The sequence below is a fragment of the Chanodichthys erythropterus genome, chromosome 1 (genome assembly GCF_024489055.1).
Source record: "Chanodichthys erythropterus isolate Z2021 chromosome 1, ASM2448905v1, whole genome shotgun sequence".
In the NCBI taxonomy this organism is placed as follows: Eukaryota; Metazoa; Chordata; class Actinopteri; order Cypriniformes; family Xenocyprididae; genus Chanodichthys; species Chanodichthys erythropterus.
The window spans coordinates 9,675,415-9,701,841 of NC_090221.1; the positions used below are offsets into that span (position 1 = coordinate 9,675,415).

Here is a 26,427-nt window from a genome sequence, read left to right on the forward strand (position 1 = left end):
AACAGTCAGTGTCCTGAGATGATTGCTTAGGACTGCACATTATAAGCTTTATGATGCTTTTTGAGAATAAGAAACACCATTTATTCAACAGTTCATGTCAGATTTTTTTTTGTTGATTTTAAACATGTTATTTAAAAGTGAGTGTGCAACCATTTTTTGATTTCAGGATTTCCCCATTCAAGTAGACAGGACTTGGTCTTGGATGCCCGAAATAGAGGCATTGCAAATATGGCCGCTGAGTGAACAAACTTTGCTTTGAAAGAGACATTGGTTTTCGCTTTTATCTCCTGTTAAGATGTGCTCTGTAGAGTTTTGCTATCTTTTTATGATTTGTTATTCATCTTTAAGGTGCAGTGATTTGGTTATCACTAAAAATATTCTCTTTGGCTGATTTAAAATGTTTAATTTCAATGAAATGTTAATTAAAAAAAACTTTTCTTCAATCGGAATGTGTATTTTTATAGTATAGTAATAAATCCAGAAATTCATTCATCAAATTAACTGCACCATTTTGGTTGCTTATTGAAAACATTGGTAGCTACAGAATGTTGACTAATAAACTGTTGAGTTACACAGTTTCCTATTATGTTTGTTTCTTTAAATACAGAGGAGATATTACTGAATGTATCAACAGTGGAAATGAAGATCTGCATACCTAAAGGTATTGCCTCAGCATTAAAGAATACATATTGATTTGATTACAAGGTACCCAGGTGACCCAACGTTTGAGAATTTTGAAAGGGTTACTGATATTACACAATAGCTGAATTAAAACCAATGTTGGCCTTTTAGACTGTTATGCCATTTCAAAATGTGCTTGAGTGCTTGATAGTGTTTTCTATTGTGACTATTTGCACGCATGGACATTTGTGTGTGTATTTCTCTGTTTATGCATGTGTGAATTTGCTTGTTTTTGTGGCTGAGTCAGTTCTAATAGGCACTGAACACTATTCTATTCCAACCCCACCAGGAGGCACAAACAGCAGGCTCAGCCACACTTTATTATATGCAACGGTAACTCACTTCATTACCACACTATACCATTCCGGCAAACTTTTCGATTTTCAGGAGGAAGGCCAATCAGAGATCAAAATGGTGTGAGTAGCACACACAAACATTGCCAAAGCAAATTGGGAAGCATACGGGTGGTGCTTGGTGGCTGAAAAAAGGCAATGCAAGCATATTCATCAGAGCACACATGACTGGGCACATGTTGCGACCACCCTGTTCCCTCTGCTTCCCTTGTCTACACAGCTTATTTTTCTATAGGATGCAGACTTACAAGGTCTCCATAGAGGAATTTTTAATGTAGCTGGCCAAGGATGAAGAGGAAAGTGGAAGGCAGGGAAGCAGAGCGTGCTTATATGCATGCATTACATGCTTGCATTATGCCATGTGTTTGTGTCGGTAGCTTCCAGAGTGTGAGTGCATGTGGGCGTTTCTAGTACCTCCAGGGGAAAATGCTGCTCCTTAAAGAATTACATAATATCAAATCTTAAAAAAAACATTCACAGCCAATCAATGGCCAAGTCTGTCAATATTAGCTAGAATATCAGAACACTCACCACAAAGGATGATCAGAACCTTGAAGCACAACTGCTTTCAAAAATGCTTATAGTTTAATGCATGTAAAGGGGCCATGCGTTGCGAGTAACATTTAAGCAACTCTTAAATGTCATCTAAGATGTTCTTGCAACAATAATTACATTTGCAAATGTAAATCCAGTGCAAAGCTGTGCTATAAATATTATTAGATTTAAAGCTGGTATAGCATGTTTTATTATGGCTGATTTATGCATTTAAAACTGTAGTCATTTCTATCTGCAGCCTTATTCTCTCTTGCAAACGACCACATAGTGAGAGAGTGTGTGATGGTAGAGACAGATGAATCCTCCCAGGGTGAATGAAGAACATTACTACAGATGGATGGTTAAAAAAAGAGACAATTTAAGAATGCACCCTCTATCTGCTTGATGATTTGGATTGCTCTTTGACTAAGAATTCAGAGTATTCTTAGTTTAAAATATATATTTGCACATATTATATATAATTCTATACTGCATGTCTCAGTAAATTGGCACATCTTTCCTGGAGAACGAAATCCATCCTGACCTACTCTTGAGAAATTGGAAGGAAGCCTATTGTTGATTTATGAAATAAATGAGAATGATTGGGAGATGGTTTTACAAAAGGATTCTACTTTATTACACACATCATATCTCATATCTAACAACCTTATTGTCAGTTTCTGCATTCCCACATTATATAAACCCCCCCAGCTGGCCTCACAACCCCCACATATTCTCTCACATCGAAGGTATCTATAGAAAATTTCTGGAATTTCTGTGCATTCTCATAGCAGCCCATGTGACTGCACTCTTGTCACCTGACAGGATGTATGTCCAAATAAGGCGAGATGAGACACAGGCAGTCTTAAAGGGGCAGCTACATTCTTGAAGGTTTCCTTTGAATGAACCACAGAGAATCGCTGTATGAAACAGGTGCAGACCAGCCTTTGAAAGACAGCGATTATAGTCAGGAGAATGTCCTATTGAATAGGCAACATAATTATTAATGCATGACAAAAATGCAACCACTACAGATTTCGACTGCATGTGCATAGCTATAGAGGCAAGTCATTCACAACCCCCGCTGCAGGAAAGGGTTTTGGGTTCTCACCTAAACGATTGTAACTCATCGAGTCATTGCTCCTTCACACTGACACAATATACTAAAGTGCCTGTGAAGGCTGTGACTCCTATTAATAGGCCTGGTGACAGAAAACAGCTGCTGCACCAAACACCGCACATCCGACTGACAGCGTAATGATAAGGGAAATGAGAGAAAGAGAGAGAGAAAAAGAAAGAAAGGGAGTATGAGATGCTTGCGAAATGACTGGAGAACTGAGAGGTCTTGAAGAGAAGAGTGGGTCTGACAAGGGCCACGTGCACACTGCAAGGTCCGAGAGTGAAAGCCGCATTGAACAAATCCCCTAAATAATCATTCTCTGAGGCTACGTTCACAGAGGCATTGTTTGGGATTGCACAATTAATCACAAAATCGAGATATGGCTTAGTCTGATTATCAAATTGCAAAGGCTGTGATTTAATTAAATAAATATACAGTATGCGCTGCATGTTTTAGAATGAAGCGCAGCACTGTGTTCTTTTACACAGCTCATGATCCAGTATTTTCAGCATCTCAGAGCGGCCCAGTTCACAGTAAATGCTGCTCCACATGAATGAACTCATCTTTACATGTGCTCTTAGTTTGGCTCGCAACGTTCAATGCTCAGATTAGGCAGGAACCGGCAAACATTGAATATAAAGTTTTAATCACAAAATAAACAACAAAACGAAAGTAAGCGTCGCATAAACGTAAACAAAACAACTTAAGGGTGTAGTCACACTAGGTACGGTTGCCTTGAACCGAGCCCGAGTGTGATTGTCCCCCCTCCCCACTCCCCTGCTGGCCTGCATATTGTACTTAAAGGTGCTCTAAGTGATCCTGGGCGGAGTAACATCCTGTTGACGTTCGAAGTGTTGTCAAACAAAACAGAGGCTAGCTAGACCATGTTTATTATGTTTTGTGGTCAAGGCTGCACCAGGTAGTTTTTGTTGCCGTTTTCGGAGCTTGTGGCGACTACAGAGACCGCGTTTTTTTACAGTGTGTTCAGGGGACAGGTAGCTAGCGGATAGTGAGGAGATGTTTGCTGTATGTGACAAAAAATGTTTTGGCCTAAAAACGCGTGACATCACTTAGAGCACCTTAACGCTCCAGGCCGGAGCACGCTTACGTCATATACGATGCAACTTTTTGAATGGAAGAAAACATGAAGAAATGCACTTTTGCTAAGATACTTCCTAATATATAGGCTATTTATAATTTATGCCGCGCAGCGATTTTCAATAGCACATATCAGAGGATTATTACAAAGGTAGCTGACGTTAAAGTGTTAGTTCACCCCAAAATGAAAATTCTGTCATTTATTACTTACCCTCATGCCGTTCCACACCCGCGACGAGAATATTTTTGGAGCGCCAAAAAAAAAAAAAAAAGACTTATTTAGTGATGGCCGATTTCAAAACACTGCTTCAGGAAGATTTGGAGCATAAATGAATCAGTGTGTTGAATCATGATTCAGATCGCGTGTCAAACTGCCAATGGCTGAAATCACGTGACTTTGGCACTCCGAACAGCAGATTCGACACACTGATTCATCTGTGCTCCGATGCTTCCTGAAGCAGTGTTTTGAAATCGGCCATCACTAAATAAGTCGTTATTTAGTTTTTTTTGGGCGCTTCAAGAATATTCACGTCGCTTTATAATATTAATATTGAACCACTGTACTCACATGAACCGATTTAAATATGTTTTTAGTACCTTTATGGATCTTGAGAGAGGAAGTGTCCATTGCTCCCTATGAAGGCCTCACGGAGCTATCGGATTTCAACTAAAATATCTTAATTTGTGTTCTGAAGATTAACGAAGGTCTTACGGGTGTGGAACGGCATGAGGGTAAGTAATAAATGACAGAATTTTCATTTTTGGGTGAACTAACCCTTTAATGGAGGAATTTGCAGCTTTACTTGCAAACTATAATTCCTGTTCATCAATAAGGTTCAGAGAATCAGAGCTGTTATAAAGCCGTTATAAATCAGAGCCGTTATAAACCCAAATACACTCCAATAAATTACATTAATTGATAGGTGTACTTTCAAAGCAGTAATAAAGCTGTTTGCTGTCGTAATGATGACAGTAGCGCACACAAAACTAGTAAGTGTTGCGTCCTCAGGCACGGTTGGCGCTCACACTGCATGCGAACCGCGCTCTGGCCCACCTCTTCCAAGCGGGCCAGGACCGGCTAAACGAACCGCGCCAGGGCACGGAACGGAGCGCTCACACTTGTCAAACGAACCGGGCTTTGGGGGTCACACACGCTCGGGCACCGTTCAGAGCACCTAGTGTGAGTACACCCTAAATGTCCCAGGCCCGGTCCTCTCTCTCCCTTCACTGGAATCACTCATCCTTATATCCTTCCGGAGCTCCTCCGTGGGACTCGAGACCGGTGTGGCATGCAGGTGACGCTCGTTAACACTTGCACCACCGGCCTCACTCCGTTCCCATGGCTCTCTGCCCCACCTGCTTGACACAGTGCATTTGGAAACACAACATGCACCAACAATCTTGAGCTTAGAAGTGCTTATAAACCTGTTGTCAACAAAATAGGAACTTTAAGGGCTCCCTGCAGTTATCCTCCAAAATAAAAGATTATAATTTGTAATTTTACAGTTTCATTATAAACAATTATTATTATATATTTTTTCTGAAATAGCATTTTTTTACAATGAAATATTACTCATTACTCATTTTATTAAATATTTGTATTTATTATTATTACTTTATAGTCATTGATATATAATCAAAAAAATGTGCACAAATTTTGTAGCCCTACAAAAAAGCATATAAAACCTGTAGAGTTATTTATTTTACAGTGAAATATTACTGATTTCTTATACTGTTTCATAGCTGTATTTAGCAATAATTATATTAATTGTTATTACTAAATATTACTAATAATTATTATTAATAATACTATTTTATAGTCATATTGATATATAATCACAAAACTTTGAGCCAAATTGTGCAGCCCTACAAACAAGTACAGCAAACCTGGATTTATTTTATTTTTTCAACATTTTAAATTGCAACATTTGTCAGAAAAATCGCAATTACATTTTTTATTCTGCCAAATCGTGCAGCCCTAGTGACAGACAGTGACTACAGAAAATAAAGATGGCGACTTGCATAACACACCTGAAAGTCTTATCACAATTAACACACATATGTCCAATTGAGCAATGGATTAATTTTACAAATCTTACTCGTTTAACCGAACAGTGTGTGGTGTGCGTAACTATATTAGTGCTCTGCTTTTAAATACGTCATAAACAACTTGTTCAGTTTGGATCCCACTACTTTGTTCCGAGTGAATTTGTTCGTAAAATGTGGTTGTCGCTCACCTAAACAAGCTGTATGTGTACAAAACAGGATTAAGCACTCAGAAGAGGAGTGACATCTGTATTTAGCTGCATTGTGTACGTGGTGAGGTGTAGTAGGTGTTAAGAAGAGGAATGAGTTAAAGAATCGTGCATGGGCCCAGAGAGCAGGATAAACAGAGAAGAGCAAAATAAAAAGTAAGTGGGAATGCAACATGAGAAAGATATGACTGGACTGAAAATGACTCTGGGGGAGGGTAACTCAAAAAATGTTTGCTGATGAACAACTGGGAATAAGAAAACATGATCACAGAGAGGGCTCTGAATGCAGAGAGAGGTTCCTTTGTGTTGTGAAATACACATTTTGCATTGTTAATTATGCATTCATCCATCTCAAGCGTTGCATAAACACCCTGTCGGATGCAAAACACACATTTTTGCCATGTTATGTGGCCGAACGCATATGAGAGACGCAGAAAGATGCAACAGAGACAGGAAAACAGCGACAGAGAGAGCAGAAGCGAGAGAGGCAGCCAGTCTGTAGGGATGCAAGTAGGGGGAGGAATTTGGTTTCCATGGCAACATGCGGAAGGCTGAGCTCTAGGTGTCCGTTCCAGCTCTAACTGCGTTGCACTGCACCGGCCCTCGCCTCGCCTCGCTCCCCCATCCTCCCCCACTCGCTTTCCCTCTGCAGCTTTCTCTTCATCCCTCCCTTCCACCTCATACCCCTCCTAATGTGTGGAAGACACGACACCACATTCAGCTCAGCATCAGCCAGCCCTGCTGTCAACAGAACGCTGCTGCCTTGCAGAGAGCCTGCGCTTTGATGTAGACAATGGAGGCTCTCTGTTCTCAACGCAGCAGTCCCACGCTCTTCAGCCACGACCCGAGACCACACCCACACTGCCATCTCCACCTCACGCCCCCGTCCCTCGCACTAGATCTCCGCTTATCTGAAAAGCCAGTGCCCGCAGGCACTGTGCCGCCACATGCCGCTGGGGGTGCTGTGATTGGGAGGACATGAACATGAGAGCTGCCATGATATAGTAGATCCTGATTGCTGTGAGTATTTCTGAAAAACTGTGTGATGACAGCGTCATCATGGCTTATTTCACTGCAGCCTAGACTACAATCTACATATGTTGACACAACTGCACCGCAACCATCCAGATGTATTCACTAATATGAATATGCATCATGAAAAACATCTCGAAATCAGCTTGTGGTCAAAATTTAACCGATGGAAATGTGTTTTATGATTGCATCACAATCATAGGTATTAAATTACACGACACTGAGCACAACAATAAAGATCTCTATTTTCCATCTTGATATTTTCAGAGACCCAGACTTTTTTTTTCTTTTTTTTTATATGTTAATTTTATTTTCTACTTTCATTAAAGTTTTCTTTATAAAAATAATGTGGTAACACTTTAGTATGGGGGAAAAAATCTTAATATCTTGCATATTGGCTGGTTATAAGTATTTATATAATGCAAAAATGAATGACTTATTCTGCATGACCATATTCTACATTCCTTAAAGGGATAGTTCACCCAAAAATGAAAATTTTGTCATCATTTACGCACCCTCAAGTTGTTCCAAACCTGTATAAATTTCTTTGTTCTGATGAACAAAAAAGAAGATAATCTGAAGAATGTTTGTAACCAAAGAGATCTCGCCCCCCACTGACTACCATAGTAGGGAGAAAAAAAATACTATGGTAGTTAATGAAGGGTGAGAACTGTTTGGTTACAAACATCTTCCAAATATCTTCCTTTGTGTACAGCTGAACAAAGAAATTTATACAGGTTCGGAACAACTTATGGGTGAGTAAATGATGACAACATTTTCACTATCCCTTTAATATACCCCGTTCCTAAACTTAACCACTACAACAACTACCTTACAAATTATTAATAATAATAAACAGCAACTAATGAGTTTAAAGGCAAAAGTTGTAGTTAATAGTGAATATGTGTTCCCCATTCTAAAGTGTTACCAATAATGCATTAAGTTTTTAATTTGCAATAACATCTGGAAATTATGATATTATAATTTAATGCAATGACTGTTATAAACACTGAAACACTGGAAAAGGATGGCATATGGTCATTTGTTTATAATTTTCCAGCCCATTCTAAATGATGCAAAACCACATATTTTTTTAGTCAGCAAGATAATGTAATCATATTTTCTAAATCAGCAAAATCAGTCACAACAATGTTCAGTAGATCACACAAAACTACATTTTTAAGTTTCCAAGGCATAACAACCCATACTGGTAGGTCGTTCACACAGAACATGTTTTTTTCATTCCACTGTTCTGCTTTTTCATTCATCTAACTTCAGACAACGTCTAAAAATGCAGCACTCATGCAAAAGACACTGAAAATAGAGATTTGGCAGAAAGGTTAAATATGTCCTTCTAGTCTATGTTTATATAGAAAACCGATTAAAAAGCAGCACAGTGCAATGTGTTCTAACAAGCTGAAACTTTCTCACACTGATCCTAGGCCATCAGACCGTCCTTAATTGTTAATTGCTGAGCACTGCCTGACACATGAGATGTACTAAACATCAAAGCATAAACAAATCCCTATGCCAGTTTAGACCTCATGCAACATGTTCTACGTTATAGATCTATTTTTGTAAAAAGTAGTATTCCTGATTCAGCAGCCACTAACCTTTGGTGCCTCCACATGGGATCGGCTTACTAGTCCAGCCACTCTCTCCACCTTCTGAGAGCTCCTCCTGCTGGTCACACGCACACGTGACACACCCTCTTCACCCGAAGTCTGCAAATACAAATTACACAGAATCAGTAGATTGCATAGATAGACAAAAAAAAAATACAAATTAAATAAATTGATGTAACCAAATATTCAAGATTAAACACACAATTGTCAATGTGGAGTGACGCATGAAAACAATCATCACTGTTAATAACTTAACAACAGCTCTTGGGCTGTGGAATATTCCAGTTTGGGCACAAATAGTTATTTGTCATGTGAACAGAGAATAGTGCAGACAGGCTAACATCACCATATGCAAGATGTTTTGGATGGACAGACATTAAAAGAGAAAACAAGTGCCACCAAACATACTGAAACAAACACACACTCTAAAACATAATTTTTGACCACTATCCACAACTATAAAATCTCTCAAAATCTGTCATTATATAGCATTGTAAACCAAAATATGCTAAAGCAGGGCCAGAACTTGATTAGATTAGTTCCTACCTGTTTATCATAATTTATGCCGCAGTCACAAGCCACAGGCAGCAGAGGGCAGTCTTTGGAAAAGGCCATGACAGCAGATGGAACAAAGACTCTCACTTTCCCTTCCAAAATGGTAACAAACTCAACTCTAGAATGTTCTTTTAGGATCTGTCCTATTCTGACTCTATGTGTGTTCATATAAACACAAACACACAGAGGCATGCAGGTTTGCAGCATCAGGCCAAGCCACACCCAAGTTGATGCAAAAAAAAAAAAAGCACAAATAAAGTCACATCTAAAATCATAAAAAAACTGCTTTCAGGCAACATATAACAAAACACAAAGCAATTTTACCGTTTTTATCATTGCCTTCATTGGACCACCATGAACTGAATTGAGAAATGGTTGCCAACCCCCGGGTTTGCCGTCATATTGTCATCAGCTCAGCTACGAGATGGGACGCTGCAGCTGAGAACATGCAGGATTGCTGCAGTCTCAAACCCAGAGAGGAACATGGAGGCGCTGCTGGTGTCCAGTGCCATTGAATCACTGCTGACACATGACATACTGCTCGCAATATATACTGGGGCTGGATTATTACAGCTTGATAGACCTGTATATTTAACTAAACATTTTAGCCAATATTCACAGACATAACACTGACACCACATTATGTAACACTGTTATATTACTGACTGTAACTGTAGCTAATATAAAAAAAAATGAAAGGCAAGACACACTGCCCTTTGCTGTTTAACACAAAGGTTTGTAATGATTGTGCTGTAAATTATTCCAGGGACTTTTTTTCCTTCCTTCTGCACCAAATCGGGGAATTTGCAGACTCATTTCATTTAACGTCTCTCAGGTGACCGCACGCTTTGAATGCTAATGAAGCCTGAGCTGGACATTCACTCAGAACCAGCCTAGCTTGCTCAGAGAGAACCAGAGAACAGGGCTGCGCCTGGACACACACTCACACTAAGGCCTGTGAAGCTCTCCACCACACATCACATAGTGACCCCTGCAGTATTTTTGTGGAACATGTGTCACAATAGGATGATGCTTCTGGAAACTGCCAGTTGGGGATTTGAAATGGGGTAGATTATACTCACAGAGACAGTCCGAATGTCTACTTTTTATCTGTGTTTTTTCCTCAACCAAAACTGAAAAAATATCAATCATTGCTTGTTTTTTACCTGAGCATCTACCACAACCAATTTAAAGGTGCCCCTAGAATCAAAAATTGAATTTACCTTGGCATAGTTGAATTAACAAGAGTTCAATACATGGAAATGACATACATTGAGTTTCAAAATCCATTGCTTATGTAAATCTCGTTTGTTTAAAGACCTCCGAAAAACAGGTGAATCTCAACATAACACCGACTGTTATGTAACAGTCAGAATCATTAATATGTACGCCCCTAATATTTGCATAGGGAGCACGCGATTTAAAGGGGCCGCACGCTGAATCGGTGCATAGTTAATGATGCCCCAAAATAGGCAGTTAAAAAAATTAATTAAAAAAAATCTATGGGGTATTTTGAGCTGAAACTTCACAGACACATTCAGGGGACACCTTAGACTTATACTACATCTTGTAAAAACTGGTTCTAGGGCACTTTTAAAACAATAAAATTAAAATGATAACATATGCATATACAGCTATGGAAAAAATTAAGAGACCACTTAACATTGATTTCTGAACTTGGAGTGGTCTCTTAATTTTTTCCATAGCTGTACATATATACACACACATCGGCCATCTTTATTAGGTACACCTGTTCAACTGCTCTTTATCGCAAATATATAATCTGCCAATCACATGGCAGCAACTAAACGCATTTAGGCATGTATACATGGGCATTCCAAGGTTGGAAGGCATTGAGGCAAGTCTAAATCCCATAGCTGCATCTCATTTTTAAGGCTCTGTCCTCCGGAGATCGCATTTGAAGGCTGCATATGTCATCAGGGTGGTCTGATTTAAGTAAAGTAACCGTTAGATTGCAAAGTAAGAAAGAAATTACAGTATTTTACACCTCATGAGGAATAAGTGAATTTTATTATGGTTACTTTTCTTAAATAAGACATCTTTGATGATGTATGCAGCCTTCAAATGCGATCTCCGAAGAATGAAGCCTCCGAAATGAGATGCAGCTAGCGTTAGCTTCACTTCCTGTCTCTTCAGATGCCTTCATCTAATCGATTTTTGAAGGCAGCATAGATGTATCCTTCGCTGCCTTTGATATCCCACAATCCTGTGCTTTCCATTTTGTGACATTTGAGCTAGAAAAATAAAGATGCCGTCTGAAAGTTTTGGTTTCTGGTCAGTTTGTGTGTAAATGTATGTTTTTGACCAACATTTTCCACTTCAGATGTCATTTCTAGTGAGAAATTACTATTGTAGTAATTAAATATTTGCTTTGTTCTCACCAAATCATTAAACCGTTACGTTGCCTCAGAAGTCAGTACCTTCTGAGGCACCTTCGTGCGCTGCCTGCAAAGTCATTGCCTATAAGTTTTCGGATGCAGCTATGGTCAAGACGATCTGCTGAAGTTCAAACTTAGTGTCACAATAGAAAAGAAAGGTGATTTAACGTGGTATCATTGTTGGTGCCAAACAGACTGTTCTGAGTATATTAGAAACTGCTGATTAACTGGGATTTTCACACACAACCATCTCTAGGGCTACAGAGAATGGTCAAAAAAGGGAAAAAATGTCCAGTGAGAGGCAGTTCTGTGGGTACAAATGCATTGTTAATGCCAGAGGAGAACAGCCAGACTCGTTCAAGCTGATAGAAAGACAACAGTAACTCAAATAACCACTCATTACAACTAAGGTCTGCAGAAGAGTATCTCTGAACACACAACACGTCGAACCTTGAAGCAAATTGGCTACAGCAGCAGAAGACCACACCGGTGCCACTCTTGTCAGCTAAGAACAGGAGACTGAGGCTATAACATCACAAGGACTCACCAAAATTGAACAACAGAAGGAAAAACTTTGCCTGGTCTGATGAGTCTCAATTTCTGTTATGACATTCAGATGGTAGGGTCAGAATTTGGCATAAACAACATGAAAGCATGGATCCATCTTGCTTTGCATCCATCAACAGTTCAGGCTGGTGATGGTGGTGACATTGTGCGGGGGATATTTTTCTTTGCACACTCTTGTACCAACTGTGCATCTTTTAAATGCCACAGCCTACCTAAGTATTATTGCTGACCATGTCCATTCCTTCAGGACCACAGTGTACCCATCAGCTGATGGCTACTTCCAGCAGGATAACCTGCCATGTCACAAATCTCACATCATCTCAAACTTGTTTCTTGAACATGACAATGAGTTCACTATACTCTAATGGCCTCCACAGTCACCAGATCTCAATCCAATAGAGTCGCATCATGGATGTGTAGCAGACAAATCTGCAGCAACTACGTGAAATCACAAAAAAAATTTTGCTTTGGGAAATCATAATTATGACATAAAAAATTATTAGATACAGTCATAATTATATCATCAAACTTATGATATCAAACTAGTTTTTGAGTAAAAATATTTGAACATTCCTAAACAACCTTTAACCAAGCAAGCAAAAGGGAGAGTAAAAAATAAAATGTATTCAAAATATATTCTATATCTTCTTTTATGGGATGTTTAGGAATTTTTACTGAAAATCAAGACAAAAATACTGATTAATTGTTTTTTTTTCTTTCTTTCTTTTTGCAGCGTGAAACACTCATAGATCTCTGTCATCTGTACTAATATATCCATCCAGCGCAATCTTGCGAAAACTGACATCTTTAGAGTACATTCTAATTTGACTTCAGACTTAGTTCATGGGTCTTAAAAACACATTACCATTACATAATTGTTGTGCAGGGTTTTCATCTATTTCAAGATATAAAACTATATTTTGGATGTAATTGTAAAAATTTTACCCTAATATTCTAGCCTAATTTTAAAATTTTTTGATCAATCTCTAAACACTGTACGCTTAAAAGAAGTTATAGAAAATTGCTTTCTTCCCTGTTGAAATATATTAAAAAAGAAAGAAAAATAAACAGTTTAGACATGCACAAGTTTCCTTGATGGTCCAGAGTAGTTATAGATGGATTGGTGCTGCTCACCAGCAAAGTAAGTTGTGAAGCTGTCTGTTATACCCCCAAAAAAAAAAAGTAATAATGCCACATAAATCAAGACAAAAATTCAGCCCAAATTTGGATCGTCTGAAACTATGAAGAGGATGGAAAAACTTCATTCTATCATCTTTTAAAACATCAGTCATAGGGCGCTGCTGTACTGGACAAATAGAGACTATTTTAGTCAAACCCAAGTGTATGTTTGTGTACCCTCAGAGAAACCACAGAGTGATCCTCCCTCACTGCAGTTGCTTTTAACAGAATCCAGACAGAAGTTGAGGTTATTTTTTGTACTCTCCCTATAAATACTTTGCATGGTCACATGATTGCAGACACTTGTAACGAAAGGTCCTGGTGACATCATCACACAGCCCACTGAGGAGCACTTGGTGTTATCACTGCAGTGCTTTCTAGATATGACTAATGTTCTGTAGTGTCTGTAACTTCCACATGCTCTCTTTCATTTTCCCCTCTTATTTTTTCTATTTTTTGTCCAGTATTTCTCTGTAAACTTCCCTTCAGATTTTTCTAAACCTGTGTCTGTGCTAATCACTGTTATTGGTTATAAATGCACCATAAAAGTATCATAAAAATGACCTTGTGCTACAAAATTAACAGGCTAAGTTTAAGATATTCACTGATAATCTTCACCTGCTGTGAGCTGTTAACTGCTTTAACTGGATCGAGTCAGTGACTTGAACTTGAGAACTAGAAATATCAGACTTGTATACAATAACAAAGATATCAGGGTTTGGAACGACATGAGGGTGAGTAAATAATGACATGTGATAAAATAAAGCTGCCCTTTCTCTGGGGCTCTTACCTCCCATGTGTCCACAGAGCTGCTGTCTTTAACTCCATTTTGTGCTGCATTCATTTGTAGGGTAACTTCGTAGCATTCCTGAATATCTGAGAATAATGGAATAGCGATGTCATTGAATGAATCCATTTAAATAATGCAGGTATTTACACTGAAATATGTAATACCTACATTACATTTTTAAATTGATAGCAGATGTATGCAAGATTGCTGTTGGCACTATGATATTATCTGAATAAGATTCTAAAGAAATCTTTAAAAAAATTAATACAATTAAATTAAAATTTGTAGTATAAATAATGTTGGCATTCCAACATTAATGCTAAAGGATTAAATTGCCCAAAAATGAAATTTCCCATTCACAATTGTTATTTACATGCCCTCAAGTTGTTATAACCCTGTATAACTTACTTTCCAGAGTGAAACATCTTTTTAGCAGAATATCCAAATTTCTCTCTACACTATGAAAGTGGATGGAGACCAAGGACTCCCAAAAGGACAAAGAGCAACTTGAAAACACTATAAATTTCTCATATTTTGTTTCAGAGTATAAAGAAAGTCATATGCTTTTAGAAGACGTATGGAACCCCTAAAAGAACATGATGATGATAAAAAAAACATAAAATGGGAGGAAAAATTATGGTCCAATGCTTTTGAGTTCTCTCTCAAAACTTTTGAGTTCCCCAGAGAAACTTTGCGTTCACTCACAAAACATTTGCATTTCCCAGAGAAACACTAATGTTTTGTGAGAGAATGCAAAAGTATTGAATATAATTTTTCCTCCTATCTTGTTTTTTTCATCATCATATCCTGAAAGAGCCTCCATAGACATAAGAGTGAGCAAACGATGCCAGAATTTTTATTTTTGAGTGAACGTCTTGGGTTACGTATGTAACGTGGTTCCCTGAGATGGGAACGAGATGCTGCATCATGGCTTAATGCTTTGGAATTGCCAGGGGAATGGCAGCCCGACGCAGCATCTCGTTCCCATCTCAGGGAACCAGAGACATTCCCTTTTAAGTAGAATTCAACACCATGTCGTGGCTTGATGCTATGGGAACTTTAATGCTAACGTCGTCATGCCACCGGACAGTACCTGCCCCACAAGGCTGTGTTCCTGCACAGACAATTGTAAGCATGGGCTGAGAGCAGACTAACCCTGAAGGACCTAAAACCCTGGGGCTGAATCCATATCCAGACTGTAGAACCTGATGAATGTGTGCAGAGAGGACCAGCCTGCTGCAGCAAAAACATCTTGCGAACATCTTGCACCCCTAGCAAGGGCCTAACTCCTAGAGATGAAGCTATTCTGCGCACCTCACAGGAGAGGGAGATTGCATCTGTGATCCAATGCAAGATGAGCTTCTTGGTGACCGCATTCCTTCAATTGCTGGCCCCCAAAGCAGACCAGAAGCTGAGAGGACTTATGCCACTGTCCTGAGTAGTGGACGTAGATCTTGAAAGCACAAACCAGACTAACAATGCAGACTTTCTTTCTCTTGCATCTCATGAGGTGGAGGGAAGAAAGTCTGCAAAACAACTGGCTGACCAGAAATATGCGGAATATAGTCCGGTCTAAGGTACAGTAAAGATTTAACATCATCTGGAGCAAAGTCTAGGCAGGAAGAAGCAATTGACAGGGGCTGCAAATGTCTTACTCTCTTTGGCGAAGTCAGTGTTAATAAGAGGGCCACCTTGAGGGTCAGCATTTTCTCTAAAACCGATTTCAAAGGCTCAAATGTAGCATCTGATAACACACCCAAGACCAATGCTAGGTTCAGGACAGAACTCACGACCAGGCCTCAGTTGTCTGGCACCACGCAAGAACTAAGACACCAGAGGATTTCTCCCAATGGAAACCCTTTTTAAAGCTTTTAAACCCCTTTTAAACCCAGTGCAGAACAACATATGATAGCCTCTCAGGAGTGGGAGGAAGATTTTCAGTGCTAGGAACACTGCCCTCATTTCTAGGCAATTTATGTGCCAGTGAAGAGGAAGGTCCCCCCAAAACCCACTGGCTGGATGTCCATAGAGAACAGCACCTCATCACGTGAGGGAAGCGTCCATCGTTAGAGTCTTGCCACGGTAAGGTGCCCTTATTCAGGAACCATGGCTCCTTCCAAAGTCAAATTAAAGTACGTTGTCCGTGACCCTTACAACCCAGGAGGGATGGATCAGAGTATGGAATCCCCTGCTCTTAAGCCAAAAGTGGAATGGTATCATGTGCAGCAGGCCTAGTGATAGCAGTTGGCCACTGCTGCCGAGAGACATAACAGCCTCTGAACTTTAAGAACTGAGAGCTCTTGACCTAGCTTGATACCTTTCATAGCATTTAGGATAGATTCTACACATGCAGGAGACAGCCGTGTCTGCATCACCAACTCTTTTGATGCATCCTTCAGATTTTCTATCACAAACCAGTCCTCAAATTGGATCAGCGAACTGGCAGGGACCAACCAAACTGGACAAATTTTCAAATCACTCTTGAGCAAAGATGGGGCGAATAGCCTGTTGGGCGCCTCTATCCCTCAAGCCACGGTTAGTGGCAGGGTGAGTGGAAACACCTTCCCTGGGGGAAGTCGGGAACACAATGTTGTGGTGTGCACAGACCTTCCCCAGGAGGGGACACCCTCAGGGGCCAGGGCCAAGGATTGTCAGGATACTAAAGGAGATAACAGATCTGAGACCCTGTGCCTGAGCACACTTCCCAGCCCTCTTATCTTTACGCATTGGGGCAGGGGGACACGGGCCCCCACTGGATTTTTGTTCTTCTCTCCTATCACTGTGCCCTGACCTAGAGCGGCTGGTGGATGGTGCAGACTCCAGGAAACAGCGAGGGATTAATTCCCTGAATGCTGACTGCTTCTTAGCCTCCTGGTATCTGTCAACAACGGTGTTAACCACGTCGCTGAACAGACCAGAAGGAACAGACCATCTCTTCCACCCTTGGCACCACACTATACCCCTGTTTGTGCATACCGACCACAGTAGAATATGTCAAGGTGGCCTGCGTCGATTCTTCCAAGACCTAGACAGTCTGGGAAGAACAGAAGATAACGGCAGGAAGGTTGCTCTCGGCCAGATGTCAAATAGCGGTCATCTAGTTTGGACTGTGTGACCTGTCTCTTTTCATCAAGCCACTCCAGGTTTAACTTGGCCACAGCACGAGTAACAACCTCGAGAAGCTCCTCAAAAGCAACTGACTGATAGGCTTCTGAACACAAAGAAGCTGGCAACATGCTAGAATGGCATCTATTGATGGTTTTGGTGATGTACTATGCTATGTCGCTACGTCATCACGCTCATCCAAACGGCGACTGGCGTGTGTAAACATGTGCATTAGACACCGGCTCACACAAAACATTCCATAGCGTCAAGCCATTACGCGCCGTTGAGTTCCACTCGAAAGAGAACTACCCTTTAATGGTTCTCAACAATAGATTAGTATGTCTTTAAGCCATGCCAAAAAGCACAGGTGCATAGTCTACACAAGCCAAATGAGCAAGGTCAAGAGCAATGTCAACATTTGGCTCAACTTAAGCATCATTCCCACTATTGTGGTTCTCTATAAATATCATCCAGGGGCCTCATCCAAAATTCCTGTCCATACTGGGTTTAGAGAGCCAGAGCAATCACACTCACTTAGAGAGGCTTTTAACATGACTCGCTCATGACAGCAGAGTGCCTGCAGACATTAGCTGAGGTAACAGTGGCTCTGGTATTGAAAAGCTGTGAGTGATTTACACTAGTGCAAATTGGGACAATCAAAATAACGTTAAAATCATCAGTACACACTACAGCAGAGCTGTGGGATATAACTATTCAGAATAAAAACAGAACATAAGAAACTTGCTTAGATCACTCAAATCAAACAAGTGAAAAGATTTTTGCAGTGGGACCTGCAGCAAATTGTTGGGCTCATCTAAATGTACAACTACTGGACAAAAAAATCCCACAAGTCAAGTCTTCGAAAGTGGTTGGCTCCTCTTCTCTATACACAATATTATATATATATACATTCAAGTTGCAAAAGCAAGTAAATAAAAGCTGCGGACATATAATTACAATTGCTTGCTGAATTCCAGTCATTTTAATAGAAATCCATGAAATCTGGAGTTCCCAATACACCGCTTGTGTTAAAATTTGTCATGCAAATTCACCATTTTGGCCTACAGAAAGCTTGGCCTACACCAGACAATTGACCTGTTTTGCCCGGAATTTTGCTAATGTGACCGCACCTCAAATGTAAATGGAATGCAATACTTTTAGTGTGTGAAATACATTTCAAATTTAATAGGGCGTGATGTTATTCACAGCTACGACTTCCCTCTTAAGCTCTTCTGAGGTAACGTAACATTCCTCGTTGCAAAATAAGGTGTATAAATGAGTCATTGAATCCTTCAAGCAAATGATTCAAACACAAACTGATTAATTCAGGAACAAAACACAACCACTGTGTGTTGTGTTTTAATGTTATAACATTAAAAAATTTTACCATTCAAAAACTTTTGACGGGTAGTGTATATATATCTTCTGTGGAAGTTTCAGGACCAAATCATTGCATTCGGTCCGAATGTGTTTTGGAGGAGGCGTGGCTTTGGAAAACACTATGAAGCAAGGGTGGGATCTTATGCTTTCAAAGCTAGCTGACTTTTGCTAGCTGAAATTGCCAACCCTAACTTCAAACCATCTCTTCCCCCCCTTCAAACTAGAATGACTTGTTTCTGTACCCCACCATTCTACCCTCTATATGTCTTACCTCATTACCTCTCAGGTCACTAACTGCCGTGGCCTGTGGTCACCAACAGAGGGGCGACCAGCTGATGAGAATGGAGGGAGACAATACTGCTGATGTCACCCACACTCCCACACTGGCCCACAGCCTGAACTAACAACATAATGAGATGCTTGTTACCTCGCTGTGCCTTTGAAGCATAACACTCTCGGCCCCCTTTGCGCTGGAAGAAACGGGCCAGTCTCTTTTTTTAAGAGATAAGAAAAAAGAGCTAAAGAAAAGCACTTATTTGGAGAGATAGGCAGTGAACTTGGACTAGCAGCACATGCGGACGGTGTACGTGTGTGTGGGGGCTGTTTGGGGCAGTAATGGAGTCCCACTGGGGTGCAGAGGGAAAGACAGTAGAAGAATGGGGCTATGTGACTCATCTGTGTCTGTGTGAGCCTGCGTGAGTGGGAGGAGAACAGTGTGTGGGAAGCGGTTTCATCGCCTGGCTGGCCAGAGCCAGATGAGAAAGTGAGAGAGCAGAGAAAAGTAAGAGAGCGACAGAGAAAGTAAACTAAAGCGTAGAGTCTTCTACTAAATGGTGCATGATTATAAAACATGCAGCTGTATGATGAATGGAAATGTATAAGTGTGTCAGACGGAAACACCTTCTCGTTTAGTACAGCTGTCTTGAATGGCTCTGAAGATGTGTAAGTATGAATTATGTCTTCATCAAGGAGACCTTTCCCCTCAAATGCATTACTGAGTGAAACATAGCAGGCAACATCATGATTATTCATATTTAGGGCTACTTTCTCTCAGCATTAAATCACATGGATCTAACAGATTGTTTGTGCACTAAAATCATTTTACAGCTGAATGTAGACAATTCGTTCTGTAGACAAGAACCGATTCTGTATACAATCGGTTCTGTACACATTTATTTCAGACAAAGTACTGGTTAAATGATACCTTTTCCCCCAAAAAAAGCATTCCAGCAGAATGTTCCCAGATCCAAGTAAATCCTAAAAGACCACATAAATTCCTGGCCACTGAACAAAAAACACAAAGTCCCTTTACTTAACTGCACAGTCCTCTCCACAGAATCATTTTTACACAACTGCTCTCCTTTTCACTAGGTTTAACTTATTTCAATGTCAGTATTAAATTCATACATAATTTGATTTGTTAAAAACTGGGTATTAAAACTCGGCTGGTGTTAAAAACAGACCTGAATCAGTTGCTTGCATATACAGAATCTAAACCAGTTTAAAACATACAGTTTCTTTTCATTCATATTATGATAAGTCATACTTCATCCTTTTTATATTATCATGTTAAATCTAATATAATTTTCACATATGGTAATTTATATACTGTAACTATAAAACTGCTGAGAATACCCCTTTTATCCTCTCATGGACCCACTATTACAAGTGACCCCGCTATAGCATTTTACCATATATGTAATTATTGTGAAATTTTGTTTAAAACTATCAAAACACACAGATCCTTGACAGACTTACAATACTGCTCAAAGGTAGGGGTCAGTGTGATTTTTTAAAAGAAAAATAATAATTTTATTCAGCAAGTTATTCTTCACTAAATTAATCAAAAGTGACAGTTAAGACATTTATAATGTTACAAAAAAAACTTTCTTAATTTTACAATGAATGTTCTTTTAAACTTTCTATCAACTGTTTTCAACATTGATAATACAAAATGTTTCTTGAGCAGTAAATTAGCATATTAGAATGATTTCTCAAGGATCATGTGACACTGAAGACTGGAGTAATGATGCTGAAAATTCAGCTTTGACATCACAAGAATAAGTTTAATTATTATAAAGAATATTAAAATAGTAATATTGTTATAGTAATATAGATAGTAATAGTAATATTATTTAATAATAGTTAAATTGTAGTAATATGTCACAATATTAAACTGTTTATATTAAACAATAAACTGTTTCCACTGTATTTTGAATCAATAACCATAAAGCCTTGGTGAGCATAACAAACATCTTTCAAATTTATTTAAAAAATGTTACTCACTCCAAACTTTTGAACTGAAGTGAACATTAGCAAAGTTTGCCTGATAAAAATGCAGACTGCAAAAGTTGCAAATGCAGGATTAACAATTTTAAGGTGCAGCTTAGTGAGGAACCAATTAACAGGCTTTTACTCTAGCAGTTTTACATTGTTTTTCTATTAAAATTATGGAAAGTACAGTGTAATATTAGAAATGAGGTTAGAAAGTATTTGTTGTGAAGTGAAAGTGAAGACTTGTTACAGTATCTGTAAACTTTAGGAGGAACTACAGTTTTAGTTCTAACAGGAACTAGTTCAACTTGAAAGTACTGGGGAATTATGGATTGTCATTTTTCCCCAGCAATGAAAATAGCTCTGCCTTGATATTGGGTCATATTTGGGCACAAAATCTGTGTGATCCCTAATCTGTGTGTTCGGAAACAAAGAGATGAGTGTGCAGTTAGGAAAACCTTTGTTCGAAATTGTGCAATCATGCAGACAACCAAACAAGCCCACAGTCGAATCTTCCTCCCTCCCACAGAGCCCCACAGAGCATCACAGGACTGAATTGTAACAGCCTGATTGCATCCCCAATATATTTGATGATCACTTTTTCTTTTTCTTTAAACAAAAAGCATCCAAGAACAATTCAATTATGTGAATGAACTATAAACCCAGTATTAAATACTATAAATTCTAAACTATAATAATACAAAATATAACATAAATAATAATATTCAAATATAAAATAAGTATTAAACTCTGTGCTAATTTATCCATCCTCAATCCTCCTCATTTTAGCTAGAATTCATATTGTAATCCCTTTTTTAACTCTGGCCAACACCCAAGAGGCTGGAGAGATGATTGAAACCACATGTTGCTCAACTCAGCCTTACATAACCCCTCTCCACAGTACCTGAGAAAGAGAATGGGCCTGGGCCGTCCTGCACAAAGTGCAACATTCTGCCTAATGTGAACTGAGGTCAGAAGGGAGTATGGCACTGCGGCCAAGAACTGTTTGTTTATCAATCTACCTACATGTTATCCCACATTCCCGCTAACGATCCAGCCTCTTTCTGGAATGTGTGGAATCCTTATCCGCTTACTGTGTCATGCCAGTTTCGAAATGGGACTCTTATGACTGATTCAAAGTGGTAGAAATAAGAGCATTTGCAACATCTATTTGGCCTGCTGTAGTCATACAGCTTTATTCAAGGCACAGAAAAGCACATATACCAAAATTATCTAAAAGCCTTTAGCCATAAATCACAAAGCTCACCACTATGAAACATAAATATGAATATTTAAGTGAATGACACTTTCTGTAATACCAAGGACATTATAATAAAAGGTAAATGCCCTCAACCAACTCCAAATGCCTTTTAACTAAACAAAAAAATAATTTACATACTATCGTTTAAAGGTTTGGGGACTTTTTTTAAAGGTGCCATCAAACATTTTTTTACAAGATGTAATATAAGTCTAAGATGTCCCCTGAATGTGTCTGTGAAGTTGCAGCTCAAAATACCCCATAGATTTTTTTTAATACATTTTTTTAACTGCCTATTTTTGAGGCATAATTAGAAATGCACCGATTCAGGCTGCATCCCCTTTAATTACTCGCGCTCTCCGCCCCCTCCCGAGCTCTCGACTCTATCATTGCATAAACAAAGTTCACGCAGCTAATATAACTTTCAAAATGGATCTTTACAAAGTGTCCGTCATGCAGCATGTCTAATCGCATAAGTATGGTATTTATTTGATGTTTACATTTGATTCTGATTGAGTTTGATGGTGCTCTGTGGCTAAAGCTAACATTACACACTGTTGGAGAGATTTATAAAGAATGAAGTTGTGTTTATGCATTATACAGACTGCAAGTGTTTAATAATGAAAATAGTGACGGCTCTTGTCTCCGTGAATACAGTAAGAAACAATGGTAACTTTAACCACATTTAACAGTAAATTAGCAACATGCTAATGAAACATTTAGAAAGACAATTTACAAATATTACTAAAAATATCATGATATCATGGATCATGTCAGTTATTATTGCTCCATCTGCCATTTTTCGCTATTGTTCTTGCTTGCTTACCTAGTCTGATGATTCAGCTGTGCACAGATCCAGATGTTAATACTGGCTGCCCTTGTCTAATGCCTTGAACATGGGCTGGCATATGCAACTATTGGGGGCGTACATATTAATGAGCCCGACTGTTACGTAACAGTCGGTGTTATGTTGAGATTCGCCTGTTCTTCGGAGGTCTTTTAAACAAATGAGATTTATATAAGAAGGAGGAAACAATGGAGTTTGAAATTCACTGTATGTCATTTCTATGTACTGAACTCTTGTTAATCAACTATGCCAAGGTAAATTAAATTTTCAATTCGATGGCACCTTTAAGTAAATTAATAATTGTACTCAGCAAGGATGCTTTGAACTGTTCAAAAATGACAGTAAAGACTTTATATACAAAACATTTCAATAAATGCTGTTCATCAAATTTTGTTTTATCACAGTTTCAAAAAAATTAAAAAATTAAGCAGCACAACTGTTTTCAACAGTGATAATAAGAATAAGTCAGCATATGAGAATGATTTCCGAAGGATCATGTGACACTGAAGACTGGAGTAATGGCTATAAAATTTACCCTATAACTATAAAATGTTGTAATTTTCTATGCCAACTCTTTATAGAATGACCAACACAAGCATAATAATATTACATTTACTACATAATAAGCCTATCATACCCAATGGCATATGAGAAAACCCATAAGTTAAGATCAGGGGGAAACCTGTCCCTCTCCTCACTACAGTCCCATGGCAACATGGTCACGGCCCCTGTGGTCCTACTCTTCTGCATCACAGCAACAGCAGCAGGCAGGCCTCATTAAAGCCTCAGCCTGGTAATTAAAATAAGCACTCAACCATTTCATAATGGGACTAATTTGTTTCCTTTGCAGCACAAAAACTAAAAATAAGTTAGGGAACCTCTTATTTTAGTTAGATGCATATCGCATCACAGTGATATCTATTATTACTTATATGTTTTTTCATTCTGGCTGTTGTGAGACATCATTAAAATATGATAAAAACAAATCCACAGCATTAATAAATTTGTTGGGGTTTTGAAAGTCTGCCTCCTTCTGAAACATAAGTACAGTGGTACAAACGTTGGTAAACTTTTTGAAATTTACTGTATAAGACGAGTTCTTAAATCCATGCAAAAGATCAAGCCATTGAAGGCTCATTTAATAAGATATAAACAGACAACATTTTGTTTTTATACTGAAAGAAGCTTTTTACGTGACTTAATCTAACAAATCAAAACTTGGTTAATGTCATGTGTAAATGAGTGTAAAAGATGAGAAAGTTCCAATGGGTCTGATTTACAAAACAAAATAACTTGTCACAGAAAGATGCAAGTTCATTTGTAAGGAAGTGTCAATAATGTGTTAGTTTAATGGGTAAAACTATTAATCCGAAAGCCATTGTTAATGTAAAGGAGGACATTAACGCAGTGGGTCCACGGACAAAAAGCACCATTTAGATAAACATCAGCAGTGTTTAGTAAAGCTGAACGCACAGTAACACGACTTCTTGGAACAATTTTGCTCAGCATGGAATGTGCTGGAATCAAGTGGTACGGCCCTAAATAATGACAGTTAATCATTATTGTTTTTAGATCCATTACAGTTTACACAGAAACAAACCTCACCCAGCAGAGCCTGAAAAAGATGACTGCCAAAGATGGTGGAGACCTTTTCCACGCTGGTCTTCAGGGCCTGCTCCTCTGGGCTAGTCAAACTTGCCTGGTACTGTTTCAGTAGCCCGACTGCTCTTTTAGTATCTGAAATAAAATTGAGTATTTAAGTACAACTCCTACTCATTTTAATGCCTAGTTTCCTCCATTACCTTACATTCTCCTTGTGACAGTCTGAAGACATTTTTAGACGTTCAAACTGTGTGTCTATTTCTTCGCACAATGCTAGACACTTGAAATCTGACATTACTTGCCTATAATTATAAGAAGCCCTCGAAGGGGTGTGTGGCCAGATGTTCGACTCAACTAGGGCTGTCTAACAACAATTTTTCAACTAACAGCTAAAAATAAATTAATGATTTAGCCTTGTGTAGTAGCTTATATGTTGTATAGTGGGTAACTCTTGTGGCCTAACAGAGGACACACACAAATATTTGGACACTTAAGATACACTTAAAATGCATTAGATAACAAATAACACTTGAATTTAGTTAGCCATTTTCACAGCTAAATATATTGATTTACCTGTGAGTTCACACTGGTAGTTTATCACATTAACAATGGACATGAAAGCAAATCTATAGTGAAATTTCTACTGTTGTGTACAATGAACAATGCAATAACAGTATGTGTGTTATTTAAAAGCTAACAAACTTTGTGGGTGCTTGTGCATTATTTTTCTTTAAAATAAAAGCTTATTAGTTTTTTGGCATGTAATGCATTAATATTGACAGATTTCTAAGTATAAAATACTTTTTGTGGGTGTCAGTTTTTGGAAAGCTTCAGGTGCTGGTTCAAGGGAAGAGGAGGTTAATAGAGGTAGGAGGTTCCACATTAGCATCACACTTTGTGATGGATGGGTTAAACCGGGTCATGGTGTACACTTGACATTCTTTGAGCTTCCGTAAAGAATAGCAGGGTTTTATTAAAAGTTACATAATCCCACTCCAGACTATTGCTTCCTGGGTTTTAAAAGAAATTCCTACTTGAAAATACACATATCGACACCAAGAAAAAGTTTAAATGTAAAAAGTTTAAAAAAGTTTAAGTTTAAATGTCACTGACATCTTCATAATAAGGTATCGGCGTCTAATAATGACTAAAGTTGACTGTTTTTACAGAACTTACCATATTTATGAACCATGATGTGAAGAAAACTTGTCCTGTAAATCCTCTTAAAACGTTTCGACTAGCTAGTTTTCCAAACAAATAGCGCTTTAGAGTCCTTCTCGGGACCAGCTGTCCCTTTCTCCGAACAGCCTTCTAAAAGTTTGCCGTAATTTTTCCACAGTGACGGTATTGTTTCTTTGGGAAGTTTTAGTATTGAAGACGGGAATAAGTTACTGCAGTTGGCAAGAGATGCCTGTTGTGGTAGTAGTGAGAGTTTGAAGCGCCGTTGCTTCCCGTTATCTGCTTTAGCTCCTGCATTGGGAAGTTTTGAGGGGAACTGAAGGGCGGTCTGCAGTAACAGGGTCTTACTCATCCTTCATCCGAATGTAAACTGTGAGTAAATAATAGTGGAGTTTATTAACGAGCGTGTCTTTATGGTGGAAAAACAGGCAGCTTTATTGTATAACGGCGAACGCCAATCGTATGTGTGAACTAGCAAAGAAGAAATGAAGAGGAAAAAATGGGTTATAAATGATCACATTAAATATACCTGATATCTATTTCGTCAGTCTTTCGGAAAACACCCTGTTTGCCATGAAGCGGTCATGTAAATTA

The 26,427-nt window shown here is 38.8% G+C and overlaps 1 protein-coding gene across 1 annotated transcript in view; it reads right to left on the minus strand.

The window, feature by feature from the left end:
* dlg3 (discs, large homolog 3 (Drosophila)) overlaps positions 1–26,212 on the minus strand; it is a 113,986-nt gene extending 87,774 nt beyond the window's left edge. The window contains exons 1-4 of the mRNA XM_067387243.1: positions 25,831–26,212; positions 24,658–24,789; positions 14,189–14,274; positions 8,687–8,797 (exon numbers count right to left, since the gene is read on the minus strand). Of these exons, the coding sequence (XP_067243344.1) occupies positions 8,687–8,797; positions 14,189–14,274; positions 24,658–24,789; positions 25,831–25,846 (345 nt within the window). The 5' untranslated portion in view covers positions 25,847–26,212. The remainder of the gene's footprint in view (positions 1–8,686; positions 8,798–14,188; positions 14,275–24,657; positions 24,790–25,830) is intronic.
* Positions 26,213–26,427: the final 215 nt, after the last annotated feature.